We start from the raw sequence: 15,682 nt of genomic DNA, 5'->3' as shown, positions 1-15,682 counted from the left end.
ACTATTATACTCATCTCGAAATTTTTCAACCGAAATTAAAAAAAATTGGTCACATGACTGCACCTACTAAAATGAAGACGTAAGGCTTTATCATATATTGCAAACTACTTATTATTGGGTTAAACAAACCCGACGAAGCTATTTATAATGTTCAATAAACGGATAAACCATTTATTCTCATCCGTATTTAATATCATATTTATAACCAACTCTTTCTTCGGATGTTTCAGATTATTTATGGGTTGTTTGACGATTGTCTGCTTGACTATAACATTCTTCTTAATGCACCACACAATTACCATCAAAGCTAATAAGCTAATGGAGAAATTTTTTGCAAACTTCAAAGCATTTGCAGATACAAGCTTCAATATTTGAACGATCCGGCGTTTCAACCTTGTCTTTGCATCAGTGCTCAAGTCGCTTTCGGATTCGCTATGATCCTGGTACCTAGCCAATCCCCTATGAGACGCTATTGGTTTTTTGTGAAACTGTTCTCTCGAAAGCTTATTGATGATCAAATTGATCTCTCCTTGCCACGTTTTAAAATCTTCCAAGCTTACAGACTGGCTGTTTGCAGGTAAGGAATGTATAGGTTTTGGATCAATTTTCTGATTTTCAGTCGCAGGAAGCGAATACACAGAGGCAGCAATATTATGCGGGTTTCCACCAGTCTGTTGCTGTGTCTGTTGCTGTTGTCTCTGTTGCAGCACGTAGTCATTGATCGAGAGCATGGTATTTTTCCTCGAGTGGGAATATATTTTCTGTAGGTTATTCCTATATTGTAGATTGGAAACTGACGCAGAATAGTTACTTGGCAACGGTAATGGGGTTGTTGTTGAATATCTATCGGATTGAGCCTGCGAAAACAGCGGTGAGTGGGACGGCAAGGGTATTTGAGGGTGATCATATTCTTCTTCTGGTGTGTACTGTAAATCCTTAATCTGGTCCCATAAATACTCCAATTCACTCAACAACTCCCTTGCTTCCAAAGTACCACTGGCATACACCTTCATGGTGTCAATAAGGTAAGATATATACCGTCTCTTAGCCTCAGTCTTGGACAATCCTTCTTCCCGTTTCCAAGCATCCCATTTTTTCTTAGCTCCCTCGTCTTCCAAACTGAATCCCACAGGCCGTGGCATCACCCCCTCTACATTACCTTCCGTAGCTTGCTTGTACAACCCATATAGCTTTATTCTGTTCTCTGCCGGAGGACGAGGTAATGTCCCATAATTAGACCTAGAAGACAATGCTCTAATGGTAGTAATTGCCTTAACAAAGACACGATCTAGAATAGTTAGTTAAATGTTTTGAATATATTTTATGTGTGGTGGGGAAAGAAGAATATACTTACCAATTGAATCTGACATGGGTTTCTCCTGCTATTACTAGAATCTCTCAATTATCGATGTTAAGTGTATTTTTCTACTAAATCAACCGTGAAATATCCTGTAGTATAGTTCCTTGCTCTAATAACAACGGTTTGTATCAATATAATATCCAAAATATACCGCTTTGTTATGATTAAAGTAAGTACTAGCCTAGAGATATCATTGTGTTTACGTTGAAATTGCGGAAGTGGGGGAAATATAGCGCACGTGAGTTTTAGACATTAAGACGATTCTAATCAGATACACACAAGACTAGGAAACTACTTATCTACGCTATCTCAAAGGCCCAGCATCATTTCAAAGGTATCGAATAGAGATATTGAAGACTAATTGATTAATCGCCTGAAATTAAGTGTGTGATGTTAAGTTCCCTATCGCGCTATATTAAGTAGCAAGATGTATGATCATGTCCCAAAAGAAGCTTTGGCTTGGTCTCTGCTACAATTTGGTTAACTATTTTTTGAGGGTTGTGTGAGTTGGAATTGCCTTATTAGCGCATAATATGTGACGATGTGACACATATTAGGCTTTGTACCGTTTCGATATACTTATTCTTACTTGATAATCAAAGTTGAAACATAGTCTCTGGTTTTCTGCTAGCAGAAGAAACAGTATTTAATCACTTGATATCGATCTATGAAATTCAGAACAGAAAATTTATATTCAAAAAGATGTATCTGATGACTAATGGTCGTGAAGCGATATTTAGACGGGATAGATCCTATTATCACTACTGTGTTCCTGATACGCTGGCATTGAGGATAATCATCAATAATACAAAACAAAGGTTAAAGGATGTGGAGGGAAAGACATTTACAGATGTTTTTGATGCTGTTCGCAGGGAAAATCCAACACCCGTATTGACAAAGAAACGGGCCCGTAGAGCTTGTGATTGCATGTCTCATATCTATCAGCATAATATGATGCTTATGAACAAATTGTGGGAAAAAGATGAAACTACGGGTGAGACAGTTGGATATTTGCGGTTGCTTAATTTTGTTCTTAGTGTTGTCGCAGCCAGTACATGGTTTTCCGCTTCAAAAACTTATAAACCGTTAATAAAAGGAAGGAGCAATATCTTGCTGAATTTAATCAAGAAATGCGAAAAATATCTTGAAGCATTCGAGGTTGACAATTTATCTAGACCAGATGACATTCTCAATGCGTGGGAAAACATCTACGTCAATGAGCCCTCAATATCGGTATATCTTTTCCATCTTCAGCTGTTATTTCACAAATGGCAACTCTGGTTGTACCCATGGTTGGCTATGTTTGACGACTCTCATCACTACTTTGACGTATTTGACAGAGCAGAGAGCCACGATGACTACTTGCAAGAAATAGCATTGGAGATAAGAATACATATGTCTGAATCCAAGGCACAGGGAGCACGAAAGCAGATGCTTTTGGCACAAGCGGATTTTGAGGCAACTGAGAGGTCGCTAGGTAGATAAGAAATGTCACTGAGTAAAATTCGATAAACTGGTTCGAGTCAGTACGAATGAGATGTGCTATTCAAACCACTTTTTTTAAATCCATCCGTTGATAAATCAGTGATTTATATGATATATACCACAATTATGACTTATAGTATTTAAAAAGTAAGCGTTCGTTTCAGTATCTCACCATCTCTACAAGGCCTATAAAATAACTACAATTAAAGAGAGATGACAATGATTTCAGAGTGACTCTGTTTATTTTGTTAATCCGTCGAGGCAATGGCTAATAAAATGAAAGCTAAAGAAATGGACCGATTGTACCCATATTGGTAGAGTACAATGGTGAGTAGTCAGCTTAAATTTTTCTAGTTTGCACCAAAATAGGAACCCAATATAGCATTATTAAGCAGCATATAGCTCGAAATAAAGATTAGGCACCAGAGTGTTGGCAAACATGCGTTACAGAGATTGAATTGTCATAATGATGGTTATTCTTTTCTTGTCTGAAATCATTCTCACATCCTCATAGAGATATTACAAAAGTCTTCGAAAATTAAGCTCAGATGAACTTGAACGATAATATCAATTAAACCCTATTAAAACACTTTTGTACATAACTTAGTTTTCTGGAACTATAGATGCGTTAGTAAATTGAACTGAAAAAAATTCTCATGTGGAAAATTGGTACTCGAGCCCCTAGCAAATGTATACCAGATACACAGCGCCTGGGACTCAAGCCATACTAGACATACCATCAATTTCACCATCGTTGATGGCTTCAATAATGTCATGTGGGTTTTTACCTTCAACACGACAACCAACTGATTGAGCAGTACCTAAAATTTCTTTAGTAACTGAAGCTAAGGTCTTACCGAAAGACTTTTCTCTCATTTGTCTGGCAATTTCGTAGATTTCTTCTAATGGAATGTTACCGGAGTGCTTGACGTTCTTTTCCTTCTTTCTGTCTCTTGGGGCTTCTTTCAAGGCAGTGATGACTAAAGATGAAGCAGATGGAACAACAGAAGCAGCAGCTTGTCTGTTTTGGATTCTCAATTGAACGGTAACCTTAATACCTTTGAAGTCCTTGGTGGCCTTGGCGATATCTTCACCGACCTTCTTTGGGGATAAACCTAAAGGACCAATCTTTGGGGCTAATGCAGAAGAAGCACCAACTTCACCACCGACGGCTCTTAAGTAAATGAATTTAACTTCACTTGGATCGAATTTTGGAGGCATATTGAACTGGTTATACTATAGATATAAAAGCCTAAACGGTATTATAGAGTTATTAAATAAATTAAATTTCACTAAGTGAGTCTGAAATTTTTTTCTTCCGCTGCTCGCTGTTCGTTCTGTCTACAGTGTCGATGAGAAAAAGCAGTCACATAACACAAAACTGCGCTAGGCTCCAGCAATAAATTTCCGTCTACAGGTAGCTTTTGTCGCTGAATTGCGCTTATGTCGCGACAATTTGCATCGCTAGCGAGAACGATTAGGGGTGGAACCCTGAATTTATTCCTTTTCGTCTAATATTGGACTTTGAAGAGAGAATTTCTCAGATATAGCTTGGAATTACTTGTATATGATACATGATATTACAAAAATATGTATTATAGGAAGTAAAACGCATTTCAGGGTAGTATTTGGTACCCATGACATTATTCCAGTGATAAGGTCAAGATTCGCGGCGCATGTATATTCTGTATGATGTAAGGATGTTCGTTTTGGTCTGCAACACTAGATTCGCATTGGACCACTAGCATTAACTGTGTAGCTGCAATCGTCCAAGCTAGAGAGATTTGTTGTATTAGTGTATTCCTGTAACCATTATATGGTATTTGAGGAGTGTACCCGATGCAAGATCATGGATAGATCAACTTACAAGACTACATTTAGAAATATTGTGCATGTTAATCGTTATTTGCATAAATTTATATACGCTTTGTCCAGTACTGTAATATGGTACATGAATCCATAGATTCCGTACTTCTATCATAGTTTTCTACATTAGGCATTAATGCATTCGTAGGAGCTGCCTTATGCTCGATGCAATCACAACGTGCCACCAGGGACATCGTCACCGATACGGGAGTCTTCGTACAATTCGCTGTCGTTGTCGTCCGTCACAGTCGCAGCTAGCTGTCTAAGCATGATTGCCGGGTGTTTTCCTAGTTCTTGGAGTTCTTTGAATATGATTACCGGTTTTTCTGCCAATTTGAGTATTCTCTCTTTGTCACCATAGCAGATAACTAGAACGTACTTCAGCCAGTCATCGCGCGGAATATGGTGACGTTTCATTGCTTGCTGAAGAATCTTAAGACACGAGTCTTCTGAAGAAGCCCGCAATTGTTTCAAGGGTTCGTTACTGGGAGCGGCCGATGCGTTAGCTGTTGATGTGGTGTGTACTGATCCCAGCGACGAAGGATGTTGCTTCAAAGGTGGAGGTTTTGTAGTGGTTCCTGAATTGACCGATCCTGCGGACCTGCTTTCCACTAGTTTTGGCTTGCTTCTGTTACCAAGTGAAGAATTGGCCCTCAGTAATGTGAAATCGGGCTGGTTACGCTCTTGCATAATAGGTTTAGCCACAGAATGCTGTACCACTTTTCCGGTTCCCATCGACAACAAGGAGCCAGAAGAAAATCTATTAAAATTGGGATGATTGGGACTTGTCAGGTCCGAATTTCTCTTGGTAACTGTAGTGTTTACACTATCACTCCGTACTATTGTCGGTTGCAGTGATTGCTGACCCACAGCCGGGCCTTGTCCGGAGTCCTTCTGTTGCTCAGTAAACGACGATGTGCTTGGTGACTCTATAGGCGCTGATCCAGGGTCTAGCGTAGGAGTGGGAAGTGGCTTCGATTCTTTCACAAGTCGGATTATTGGAATCATATCAGTCTTCAACTTATTGAAATTCTCGTTCAATTTCTTCATATCAAATTGTGTACCTGGTGACAATGGTGATGGCATCGATGATCTGTTCTGCTGGTACGTTTCATTCAACTTGACCAACATATCTTTCATCAACACAGTCGCCAATGTCAACGACTCGAGCCCAATACAGTTATTATTGATATTGAGGTTATTAAACCGGTATTCTGGATCATTAAGTGATGTGGGAGGATGCTTGTGGTAATGGTTGGCAATAAGCTCCGATGTAGCTTTCTTTATCTGCAACCTTGTACCCAACTTCGTAACACCTATTTCCTTGAGATGCTCGGTTGTTATAAACGGAAGCAACGAACCCTCTATATTATTATCAAGGAAGCAATCCCCAAGACTTGTCTGATCCCCCAAGTTAAGGGAATTAATATAGTTACAAACTTGGGCTGGATCCCATTGTAAGAACGAATCATTTGTATTTGGTGACGCCATGGCTGACAATTCACTCGGTATAATTCAATTTTTAGTGTTTATTAATACTGCTTTTATGCGTCTGACACCTTTAAATATTTCTTATGTTTGATATAATGTTTACGAACTCAGTTTGTTTCAGTCATATGAGTGATCTTTCAAATTTTTCCAGATTATGGTATTGTTTTACATTGTAATTTTAAACCAAATTTATGCAAGGGTTATGTAAAGGATCTTAGACCTTAGACCTAGCGAAATTCGGAAACAGATTAAGGAATCTGCGTGTTTATCTTACGATTATTATATACAGCAATGTCATCGTTATTATCTCCTCAAGTAGGTAAGGTACATGAGTACTTACCCAGATTGACTGCATTTGAATTTGATGGGAATTCGGGAAGTGAAGCAGCTCCAAACGTGGTTTTATTCATCGGTGGTCTAAGTGACGGATTATTGACTGTTCCGTATTTGCCAAGATTGGCTAAGTCAATTGAGTCGATTAGTTCTCAGCACGGTCAATGGGTTCTTGTACAAGCGTTAATATCGTCGTCTTATCTGGGATGGGGCACAGGGTCGCTAGAAGCAGATGCGAAAGAGCTCAGTCTTCTCGTAAAGTATCTCAGATCGGAAAAGGGTGGAAATCGGAAGAAGATTGTGCTCATGGGACACCTGACAGGATGTCAAGATTCAATGCAATATTTGACCAAATTGTGCAAAAAAGCAGATGCTCCTGAGGACATTTTGTTGGATGGTGTCATTTTGCAAGCACCGGTTTCGGATAGAGAGGCAGTGGCAGACCATATGGGAGGGATGAAGAAGTTGGAACCGTTACTTGAAAAAGTTAAAAAAGAGTTTATTTTGACCGGAAAAGGTCAACATATATTGCCCCATGAGTTCGACATTTTCAAAACCCCTGTCACGGCGTATCGATTCTGTTCTTTAATGAGCATTAGAGGAGACGACGATTATTTTTCGTCCGATCTCAACTCAGATGACTTCAAACAGACTTTTGGTATTGTTGATAGGCCATTGTTGGTGTTATATGGGTCCAAAGATGAGTGTGTTCCGGAATTTGTTGATAGAGAACTTTTGGTAGAAAAGTGGAAAAATGCCACTGACACGAAGTATTGGAGTCCTTTGAGCAAGGTTTTGAAAGGTGCGAACCATAATGTTGGACCTATATCTGATGACGGAACCGTTGAAGATTTCCTCGAAATAGTTTGCAAATTTATTCTTTCTATTTAGGGGGTACCATATTCTAAATTTTTTATCTTGAAAATATCAACTCAGCCAACTAACATCATGTTTTAGATAAAATAGTGTAGTAGAAGTGATGATTATACTTTATATAAGAAAAGTGTATATTCTAGATTTGAAAGTTGGGATCTAAGTGTTGAGATCAAATACTTGACTAAACTTGTTTATACTATATGGAATTTATAGGGAATTGTATGCATTATTTTCAATGTTCACTATTAACTTTAAGAACAAAATTCAAGCTTAGACTGAGTCCATAACGTCAAAAACAGGATCAATTACGATTTATTTTGTAGCATGTAACAAATATTTGAAATTAAGATTCGATTAGTTTATAGATGACTGGTATCTCATTTTAGAAACATTTTATATATGTGTCTACGTACTTTCACAGGCCTGAATTCAAAATCCAGGCTTTCTATTCCAACGCATATCTTTGACCTATAAGAAGACACTAAATACAAGTGATTTAACACGTAAGAATAAATTGACCTATAAGAATGCAGGTGACTTATTTCCGATTGTTATATATTGGTCCATAATATTGACTGTGTGTGAGGCTTACTTCATATGATGGTGAAGAGAAATATCTCGCAATTATGGTGTGAAGACGGAAGGTCAAACCATAATTGATATATCCGTTGTGTGGTTGAATGGAATACACACATAAAGAAGATAATAGGCCTAGCACTGGGGGGTATTTATATTACTAATCTAAGTATTGAAACCATCGGCAGATATAGAAACTGTGGTGGCTCTCAATAATGCAAGTTGCAGCGTTTTTTCTCAGTCAAAACAAATTGCTGCAATATTTAAGGTCCTATATTGCCAGTTATATGTCTACCATATATATTTCAGAAACATTAATACGAATCATATAAAAATGGCCCCTGTTAGATACACTAATCCTGGTACTACTTTCGAAAAAAAGAGAGGAGAGCTCTCAGAGGATGGTATTTTAACTGTTCCTAAAAACCAACATGAGAATTCTAAGTACCCGGAATTTTTGCCTACCTGGGATTTGAATGAGTTCTACAAACCTTTGGAGTTCTTTGAACATACTGATCCAGGTTCGAGGGCAGACCCAAAACTTCAAAACTTATTTCCCACGGACTCGAAACATGAATTAAAAAACGTAACCCCTAAATTGGGAACTGAAATTACTGGTATCCAATTATCACAATTAGACGATCGTGGAAAGGATGAATTAGCTCTTCTTGTTGCTAAGAGGGGTCTTGTAATCTTCAGGGATCAAGATTTTGGTGCTAAGGGCCCTCAATTTGTCTCAGATTACGGTAAGTATTTTGGTCCATTACACATTCACCCTACTACTGGATCTCCTAAAGGGCATTCAGAAATCCATGTCGTTTATAGGAGGAATGATTATAATGAAGCATTGACATTTGCCAATAGAACTAACCTAGTTCAATGGCACTCCGATGTCAGTTATGAATTACAGCCACCTGGAACAACATTTTTCTCTGTTATTGAAGGCCCTGAATCTGGTGGCGATACTCTTTTTGCTGATAATGTTGAGGCCTATAACAGATTGTCACCTAGACTTAAAGAATTAATTGAAGGTTTACATGTGTTACATTCTTCGGAGGAACAAGCAAAATTCTCCCGTAAGGAAGGTGGGGCAGAAAGACGTGATCCTGTCAGAAACATCCACCCTCTTGTTAGAGTGCACCCTGTCACAGGTGACAAGATTCTCTATGTCAATCCCGGATTTTCGAGGAAGATCGTAGAATTCAAACAAGAGGAAAGTGATGCCTTATTAAATTTCCTATACAACCACATTGGCAATTCTCACGACCTTCAGGCAAGAGTGAACTGGGAACCAAATAGTGTAGTGGTTTGGGATAATAGAAGAGTTTCTCATACAGCTATTATTGATTGGGATTCAGATTCGAACCACACTAGACATGCGTTCCGGATTACACCACAAGCAGAAAGGCCTATTGCAGATGTAAAAGAATTGAATAAGCCGGATGAAAATAGACATATTCCTAAAGACTCTATCTAGATATAGTGCTATATTTTAATATTATATATTATGTGCTTCAACGTCCCCATCTGTGTAAGCAAACTATACCTATGACAATCTCATAAAAGTTCCAAAGAAATAACTTTCAACAAATATCCGATATAGTGTAACGGCTAGCACGGTTCGCTTTCACCGAGCAAACCCGGGTTCGACTCCCGGTATCGGAATATTTTTTTGTAATTATATTGAATTCTCGATAACGTGCAAAACGAAGATGCGGCTCACATAATCACATCTCATTTTTTTTTCAGTAGATATTTATTTAGTACTGATGATCAGATTATAATATTTAGCAATACTACATATCAGCAATGGCACCAAGACAGTCGAAAACTGCTAAAAGGAGCAAGGTTCAAAATAAAACCCGTACAGTGGAATCTGAAGTCGGTTCCGACTCAGCTGCAAGAAATTTATTGATGTCTCAACCTAAGTTGACACCAAAATCAATTGTGAAGGCACCATCTAAGGCAGCTGTCAAGAAACAACAAGCAAAAATAAGATTATATGGAGCACGTAGTGGTAAAGAATATAGGGAAGATCAATTAGATATCCCAGCTTTAAATAAGGCGATCACACCTGGAGTGAAAGCTAAGAAAGGGAAGAAAGGTAAAAAATTTGTGGAAGATAATGATGCATTAACGTTGAACAGATTAGTCAAGTCTATCAATGATAAATATGACCAAGCCAATGAAAGTAAATTAGAGAAATCCAGAAGACTAGATGAAATTAGAGAATTAAAAAAGCAGGAGCTTGAAAGAAAGGAAGAACAGAAGGAGAATAAATTGGAAGGAAAGAAGAACGAGGTTAAAAGTAAGGCATCACTTGCAAGAGCGAACAGAAGGAAAAGTGCTAAATCACAGAAGAATGAAGAGTCTAAGGCTGCCAGTAATAAAGGTAAGAAGAGTGTTTCGTTCGCTTGATGTTATCGTCGAGTTAAATCCATTAGTTAGCATTTATAGTTCAATTTCCCTGTATATTTAATCAAATTTTTAATAAGCATTTAGTTTAGAGAATAAATTGAGCAGAAATTTCATTATATTAATATATATATTTATGTTTCATCTATGTACATTTCAAATAGTTCACTTGTAATTGATATAGCCTAGTCTTGTTCAGGTAATCTCAAAAAGCATAGGCCCGTCTTCTTCTATTTATTTTTTCCTGTCTTTGTTTATTATACCACCACCCATAAGCAATACCTGCTATAGACCCACCTATGTGTGCTGCATAATCATATTTACCCCATCTCAAAGCACTACCAGCAATGTTGTATGCCAATGAACCCAAGAATAATATCCATGCCCCACCTGGTACTGGTATAAAGAATAATGCTAGTGGTGCCTTAGGGAATATGTAAGAAAAAGCACCAAATACACTAAATATTGCACCCGATGCACCCAACGAACCAACTGTCAATGAAGATCTCAATATAGTAGGAATTAGTATAGAAATAAATGAGGATAAAACAGCTGAATTAAGATACATAATTGCAAAATTTGTCACTCCGATTGCAGCACACAATGTTGTACCAAACGACTGCAAGACAAACATATTAACGAAGAGATGTCCTAAGTTTTGGTGAGAGAATGCGGCTCCAACCATAGACCAACTGGAATACATATTGTCCTTAACAAGTAACCCATATCTTGTAAGAAATCTGGAAAATTGCGGAACTCTCCACATTAAGAATACTGCACCATTCACGGCTATGAGTGAATAAACGAACGCATTTGGAACCGTCTTAACATAAGCTAATGGAGTGTTATTGAAAATGTAGGGGATAACAAGCGTGGTAGTTATGCAAAAGAGAGCAGTAAATAAAGCTGGCTTTTTAAGTTTGTTCCAATGACTTCTACCGTAATATTTGTTATATCTAGACCAAGTGTCACTCGTCCTAAAATTTCGAGATTGCTGAACAAACTTAAATCCTCCAAATATGTTTGGTCCCAAAGATGACCGTAATATTTCTGTATTTGAACTGAGATACTTTGATTTCTTGAGCAAGTCCAGTGGCGTATTCTTCGAAACTAACAATGATTGTCTGTATTTACCAAGCGTCAAAGATACAAGGTTACTGTTGCTGAAGAATGAATTTCTTGATAGCTTAAACGGTTTATGTATAGGAAGTTTAAACATGGTTCTTGGTATCAGAAAAATTGATGCCCAGTAGGTTAAATTATGATATTCAAAAATAATTCTCAGTTTCGCGAGTGAAATTATACAAAATCTATGTACATATATTTTACATGATATAACTCTACTAATTTGCAATATCAAACTCATCGCCTGATTCTTCTTCCAAATCAATATTCTTACCCTTACCGGCTAATCTTGCAGATGCTAACTGTTGAGTTGCTACTTGTTTCTTTACCTTCTTTGTCATTCTGTCTATTTCGGCTTCAGCGTCTCCAGCATCTTGTTCCGCATATTGCATAACTAATCTTCTACCAAGCAAATGGACACCTTCTAATTGGTTCATTGCATTTTCGGCTTCCTTTAATAATGAGAACTCAACAAAAGCAAACCCTCTAGCTGATTTGTCAAACTTCTTAGGTACTCTAACGGACTTCAATTGGCCAAAAGCACCGAATAATTCCAACACATCCTTTCTTGTAGCTTCGAAAGGTAAATTCTTGATAATGATTTTATTAGATTTGTTAGACTTTTCACTTTTAGAGGAAGTAGATGTAGATCCACTTTGTCTATGAGACAACTTCAATTGTAATTTGTGTCCATCCAAAACATAATCATTCATGGTGGAAATAGCCACATTTGCTTGTTCTTTAGTTCTAAACTCAACAAAACCAAATCCCATACTGAGGGTACTTCCTGATTTCTTTGGATCTGGTTTGACCTTGACTTTGGCAACAATAAACCCTGGAAGAGCTTGAAAAGCCTCTGTCAATCTTTGGGAAGTAGTAGCAAAATTCAAGTTCTTGACAAATATAGAAACCGTAGGACCGTCAATTGTGTCTTCATCTTCTTCGACCTTAGACTCACCCATTATATCATTGGCTGTTACCTTAACCTCAACAGCCTTTTCATCAGGCTTTTCAGAGATTTCATTATTTTCATCCGACGAAGGTTCACGAGTAAACAAATCTTTTGGACCCTTTTCCAAATATATAATACTCTTCCCAAACCTTCTATATGCTAATTTTTGGAATGCTGCTCTTGCACTTGGCGCATCACGGAACTCAACAATCGCAATTGTCCCAGCTGGAGGCATCAACATTCTTTTTAATTGGCCATATTCAGAAAATAATTCCCCAATTTCTTCAATAGTTGTACCATAAGGGAAATTCTTGACCAAAATGACTTTATCGTCTCTTTCCTTTTTATCAAATGTAGTTAAATCGACACCTTTATTCTCAAAATACTTTCTGACATCCCCAATGACATGTGCTTCTGCTAAAGCTTGCTTTACCGCAGAATTAGAACTTTGAGCATCAATCAATTGTGATTTTGAAACACCCATCTTTGCAGCAACCGAATCTAATACAGCGTCACTATTCATGTATAATGAATTCCAACTAAATTGTGTTTTTGATGCATGGTCTTTTCTTTTCAATTCACGTTGTTTCTTCAATGGAAGATTTTTCAAGTCAAACTCATCTAGCCTATGATCCTTCTTCTTCTCAGCAGGTAAAATATGCAATAAACGACCTTGAAAAATTTGTTTATCCAAAGCATGATATGCCGATACAGCATTTTCACTCTTAAAGAATTGAATATAAACAAATCCTTTGGATTTACCGGTACGAGTATCAATGGCAACATGTACTTCCTCAAGCGGTCCGTATGTTTCAAATAGTTCACGGAATTCTTGTTCTGTAGAAGTGTATAAAATATTTCTAACAAATAAACGACCAGTTTCGGAAATTTTTGCAATAGTTATTTCTTCTGGTGATTGCTGAGGTTCTTCCAAGTATCTTTCAGGTAATCTTTCAACTTCTGCAGGGATTATCTCATCTTTGGAAACCGCTTCACGGGCTTGTGGATCTTCAGCTGGTTCATTATCCTTCATACGCCTTCTTCTCAATTTTAACCAATCAAGATCAGTAACATTTTCATCATTAGCCAACTTGTTCTCCTCTTCTGGTAAGTCGCTTAAACTTATCATTTTTTCTTCTTCTTCTTCCTCCTCTACTTCTCCTTTGTTTGCATCTGTTGGTTTAAAGTCTTCATATTCATCATCACTTTCCCCCTCAGGAGCCTGTAAAACATTAGGTTTATTACTTTCCGTAGACAATTCGTTTCCGTCTTGTCTGGCTAGTTCATCAGCCAATGCTTGGGTAGAAGGAGCCCCTGTCCCATCAGCCACATCAAAGTTAGCCCATGACTTCACTTGATGAGACGGCTTCATCACTTCCATGAATTCTCTTAATTTAGGGTTGTTTTCGATTTCTTCATCAATAGTTGATTTGTTTGTTCTCTGCTTTTTATTTTTCCTCTCTTGCTCTTCTACCAACCTTGCTTCTTGTTCCCTAAGCTTTTCATCGTTTAATCTTCTTTTTTCTTTGAATGACAAAGGAACTGAAGGATCGGAGAAAGTTTTGGCTAACTCAACATCAATCCTAGCTGTATCTATAAATGACTTATCGAAAAATCTGGCCGACTTTTCTGCATCTTCAAATGATTTATAACCTATAAATGCAAATCTTCTTGATTCACCATTTCTTTTCTTCATGAGTTTAACATCAGTAACATCCCCTTTTTTAGAAAAATGCTCCCTGAGCTTCTGCTCGGTGAAATACTTAGGAAGGCCCTTTACAATCAAACGAGACATCCTATTATAACGTGCTACTTGACTTTAACAAATTAATTTACCAGTATATAAATTTCTGCCTCATCTTAGATGAACTTAAAAAAAAAAAAATTCTAGGAGCCGCACGTTGCAACTGTTTGTGGTTATCAAGAAGACCATATACTAATAGTCTATACTTATAGTGAAGTAATTAAAACAGCATTATAACATTGAGAGATAATGGAGTTGATAAACCACATTGGCATAGCATCTGATTCAGAACATGGCACTACTTCAATTATCTCTAGAATGAGAGGCAGTCTTATATTGCTTATTCTCTTTGCAGCTGCATTCTTATACAAGCTCATTTCAACAGCTTGTTTGGGTCTACATTATTTGCTTCCAGAAAGCATAAATAACATCAAAAGAATATCTGCCTCTATGTTCTGGGAGTTATGTATTTATTTTTTGGTATGTATATTTAATAACTAGGGTATGGGAAAATACTGACTGACAATTTTAGAATATGAATGGAGTGAACTTTGTTGTAACAGGAGACGATATTAATACGGATTCTGCAATTATTATAAGTAATCACAAATCTCTAGTTGATTTCATAGCCATGGCCTACTTGGCTAGGTACACAAATGATATGCTGAATAATGAAGAAAACGAAAAATCTTTCAAAAACCTCACTCTTCCCAGAATCAACTTTTTTACTTGGTTCAAACTATGGCGTATTCCATCAATAAGAGTGCTAATTAACCTAGCAAAATGTGATGAAAATTGGGAATTAGAGAGTTCTTTGAGCAAAATCGTATTTGGAAAGATCCTGAAAAGCAAAGTTCCAGAATGGATCGTATTGTTCCCTGAAGTAAATATTTGGACTGAAGAGGATTCTTCCTTACAAAAAGCTCAGGGCGAAAAGTTTTACTTACCGACGTTGCAAAATATATTATATCCCAGGTTCTCAGCATTTTATAATGTGATTTCAACTTTAAACAGCAAAGAGCATTCTAAATTTAATCAGCTTTATGATGTATCGGTTTTATATGAGTCGAAAAGTATAGAATCAAAAACACCTACAAATAAAGCATCTAAAGACGAAAGTAATGCAGTAAGTTCATCGGAAACCCCCCAGGACAAGGGTGTAAATTTAGTATCGCCAAATCTATTAGAAATATTCTCTTCAGATAATCCAATAACGATACATATACATGTTAAATCCAAGAGGTTACTGAGAGTTCCAACAAAGAGGAGCAAAATAGAGAAATGGCTAGAAAATACTTGGGTTGAAAAAGATAAGTTCTTAGACCAGTGGAAAACGGATCTATCAAAAGCAACTACATTTTCTGTTAATAAAGGTAGAACTCCTCAAAATAGCCCGCCACAGATTAAAACGGGTGTGTTCAGACTGGGTTCAATAAAAAGCAGTATATAATTATTATAT

The 15,682-nt window shown here is 37.2% G+C and overlaps 10 protein-coding genes and 1 non-coding gene across 11 annotated transcripts; 6 read left to right on the top strand and 5 right to left on the bottom strand. All coding sequences in view use genetic code 12, as the record gives it.

The window, feature by feature from the left end:
- Window positions 1–119: 119 nt before the first annotated feature.
- DEHA2D17556g (DEHA2D17556p) lies at window positions 120–1,370 on the bottom strand (the record flags this gene model as incomplete). Its single annotated transcript, XM_459250.1, has 2 exons — window positions 120–1,288; window positions 1,355–1,370. The coding sequence occupies 2 exons, from the start codon at window positions 1,368–1,370 to the stop codon at window positions 120–122; spliced, it is 1,185 nt and encodes a 394-aa protein (XP_459250.2).
- Window positions 1,371–2,062: 692 nt separating this feature from the next.
- DEHA2D17534g (DEHA2D17534p) lies at window positions 2,063–2,845 on the top strand (the record flags this gene model as incomplete). The annotated part of the gene is made up of 1 exon (XM_459249.1): window positions 2,063–2,845. One exon carries the CDS (start codon window positions 2,063–2,065, stop codon window positions 2,843–2,845), a length of 783 nt encoding a protein of 260 aa, XP_459249.2.
- Window positions 2,846–3,562: 717 nt separating this feature from the next.
- DEHA2D17512g (60S ribosomal protein L12) lies at window positions 3,563–4,066 on the bottom strand (the record flags this gene model as incomplete). The annotated part of the gene is made up of 1 exon (XM_459248.1): window positions 3,563–4,066. The coding sequence occupies one exon, from the start codon at window positions 4,064–4,066 to the stop codon at window positions 3,563–3,565; it is 504 nt and encodes a 167-aa protein (XP_459248.1).
- An 816-nt stretch (window positions 4,067–4,882) lies between these two features.
- Window positions 4,883–6,202, bottom strand: DEHA2D17490g (DEHA2D17490p; the record flags this gene model as incomplete). The annotated part of the gene is made up of 1 exon (XM_459247.1): window positions 4,883–6,202. The coding sequence occupies one exon, from the start codon at window positions 6,200–6,202 to the stop codon at window positions 4,883–4,885; it is 1,320 nt and encodes a 439-aa protein (XP_459247.2).
- Window positions 6,203–6,493: 291 nt separating this feature from the next.
- DEHA2D17468g (DEHA2D17468p) lies at window positions 6,494–7,426 on the top strand (the record flags this gene model as incomplete). The annotated part of the gene is made up of 1 exon (XM_002770286.1): window positions 6,494–7,426. One exon carries the CDS (start codon window positions 6,494–6,496, stop codon window positions 7,424–7,426), a length of 933 nt encoding a protein of 310 aa, XP_002770332.1.
- Window positions 7,427–8,321: 895 nt separating this feature from the next.
- On the top strand, window positions 8,322–9,464 carry DEHA2D17446g (DEHA2D17446p; the record flags this gene model as incomplete). Its single annotated transcript, XM_459245.1, has 1 exon — window positions 8,322–9,464. One exon carries the CDS (start codon window positions 8,322–8,324, stop codon window positions 9,462–9,464), a length of 1,143 nt encoding a protein of 380 aa, XP_459245.1.
- Window positions 9,465–9,580: 116 nt separating this feature from the next.
- On the top strand, window positions 9,581–9,652 carry DEHA2D17424r. Its single transcript has one exon. It is a non-coding gene; the product is annotated as a tRNA-Glu (tRNA).
- A 144-nt stretch (window positions 9,653–9,796) lies between these two features.
- DEHA2D17402g (DEHA2D17402p) lies at window positions 9,797–10,405 on the top strand (the record flags this gene model as incomplete). Its single annotated transcript, XM_459244.1, has 1 exon — window positions 9,797–10,405. The coding sequence occupies one exon, from the start codon at window positions 9,797–9,799 to the stop codon at window positions 10,403–10,405; it is 609 nt and encodes a 202-aa protein (XP_459244.1).
- A 202-nt stretch (window positions 10,406–10,607) lies between these two features.
- DEHA2D17380g (DEHA2D17380p) lies at window positions 10,608–11,621 on the bottom strand (the record flags this gene model as incomplete). Its single annotated transcript, XM_459243.1, has 1 exon — window positions 10,608–11,621. One exon carries the CDS (start codon window positions 11,619–11,621, stop codon window positions 10,608–10,610), a length of 1,014 nt encoding a protein of 337 aa, XP_459243.2.
- Window positions 11,622–11,745: 124 nt separating this feature from the next.
- On the bottom strand, window positions 11,746–14,274 carry DEHA2D17358g (DEHA2D17358p; the record flags this gene model as incomplete). Its single annotated transcript, XM_002770285.1, has 1 exon — window positions 11,746–14,274. The coding sequence occupies one exon, from the start codon at window positions 14,272–14,274 to the stop codon at window positions 11,746–11,748; it is 2,529 nt and encodes an 842-aa protein (XP_002770331.1).
- A 484-nt stretch (window positions 14,275–14,758) lies between these two features.
- DEHA2D17336g (DEHA2D17336p) lies at window positions 14,759–15,673 on the top strand (the record flags this gene model as incomplete). Its single annotated transcript, XM_459240.2, has 1 exon — window positions 14,759–15,673. The coding sequence occupies one exon, from the start codon at window positions 14,759–14,761 to the stop codon at window positions 15,671–15,673; it is 915 nt and encodes a 304-aa protein (XP_459240.2).
- Window positions 15,674–15,682: the final 9 nt, after the last annotated feature.

This window comes from Debaryomyces hansenii, assembly GCF_000006445.2.
Source record: "Debaryomyces hansenii CBS767 chromosome A complete sequence".
Taxonomy (NCBI): Eukaryota; Fungi; Ascomycota; class Pichiomycetes; order Serinales; family Debaryomycetaceae; genus Debaryomyces; species Debaryomyces hansenii.
This window is presented reverse-complemented; position numbering and strand designations above follow the sequence as displayed.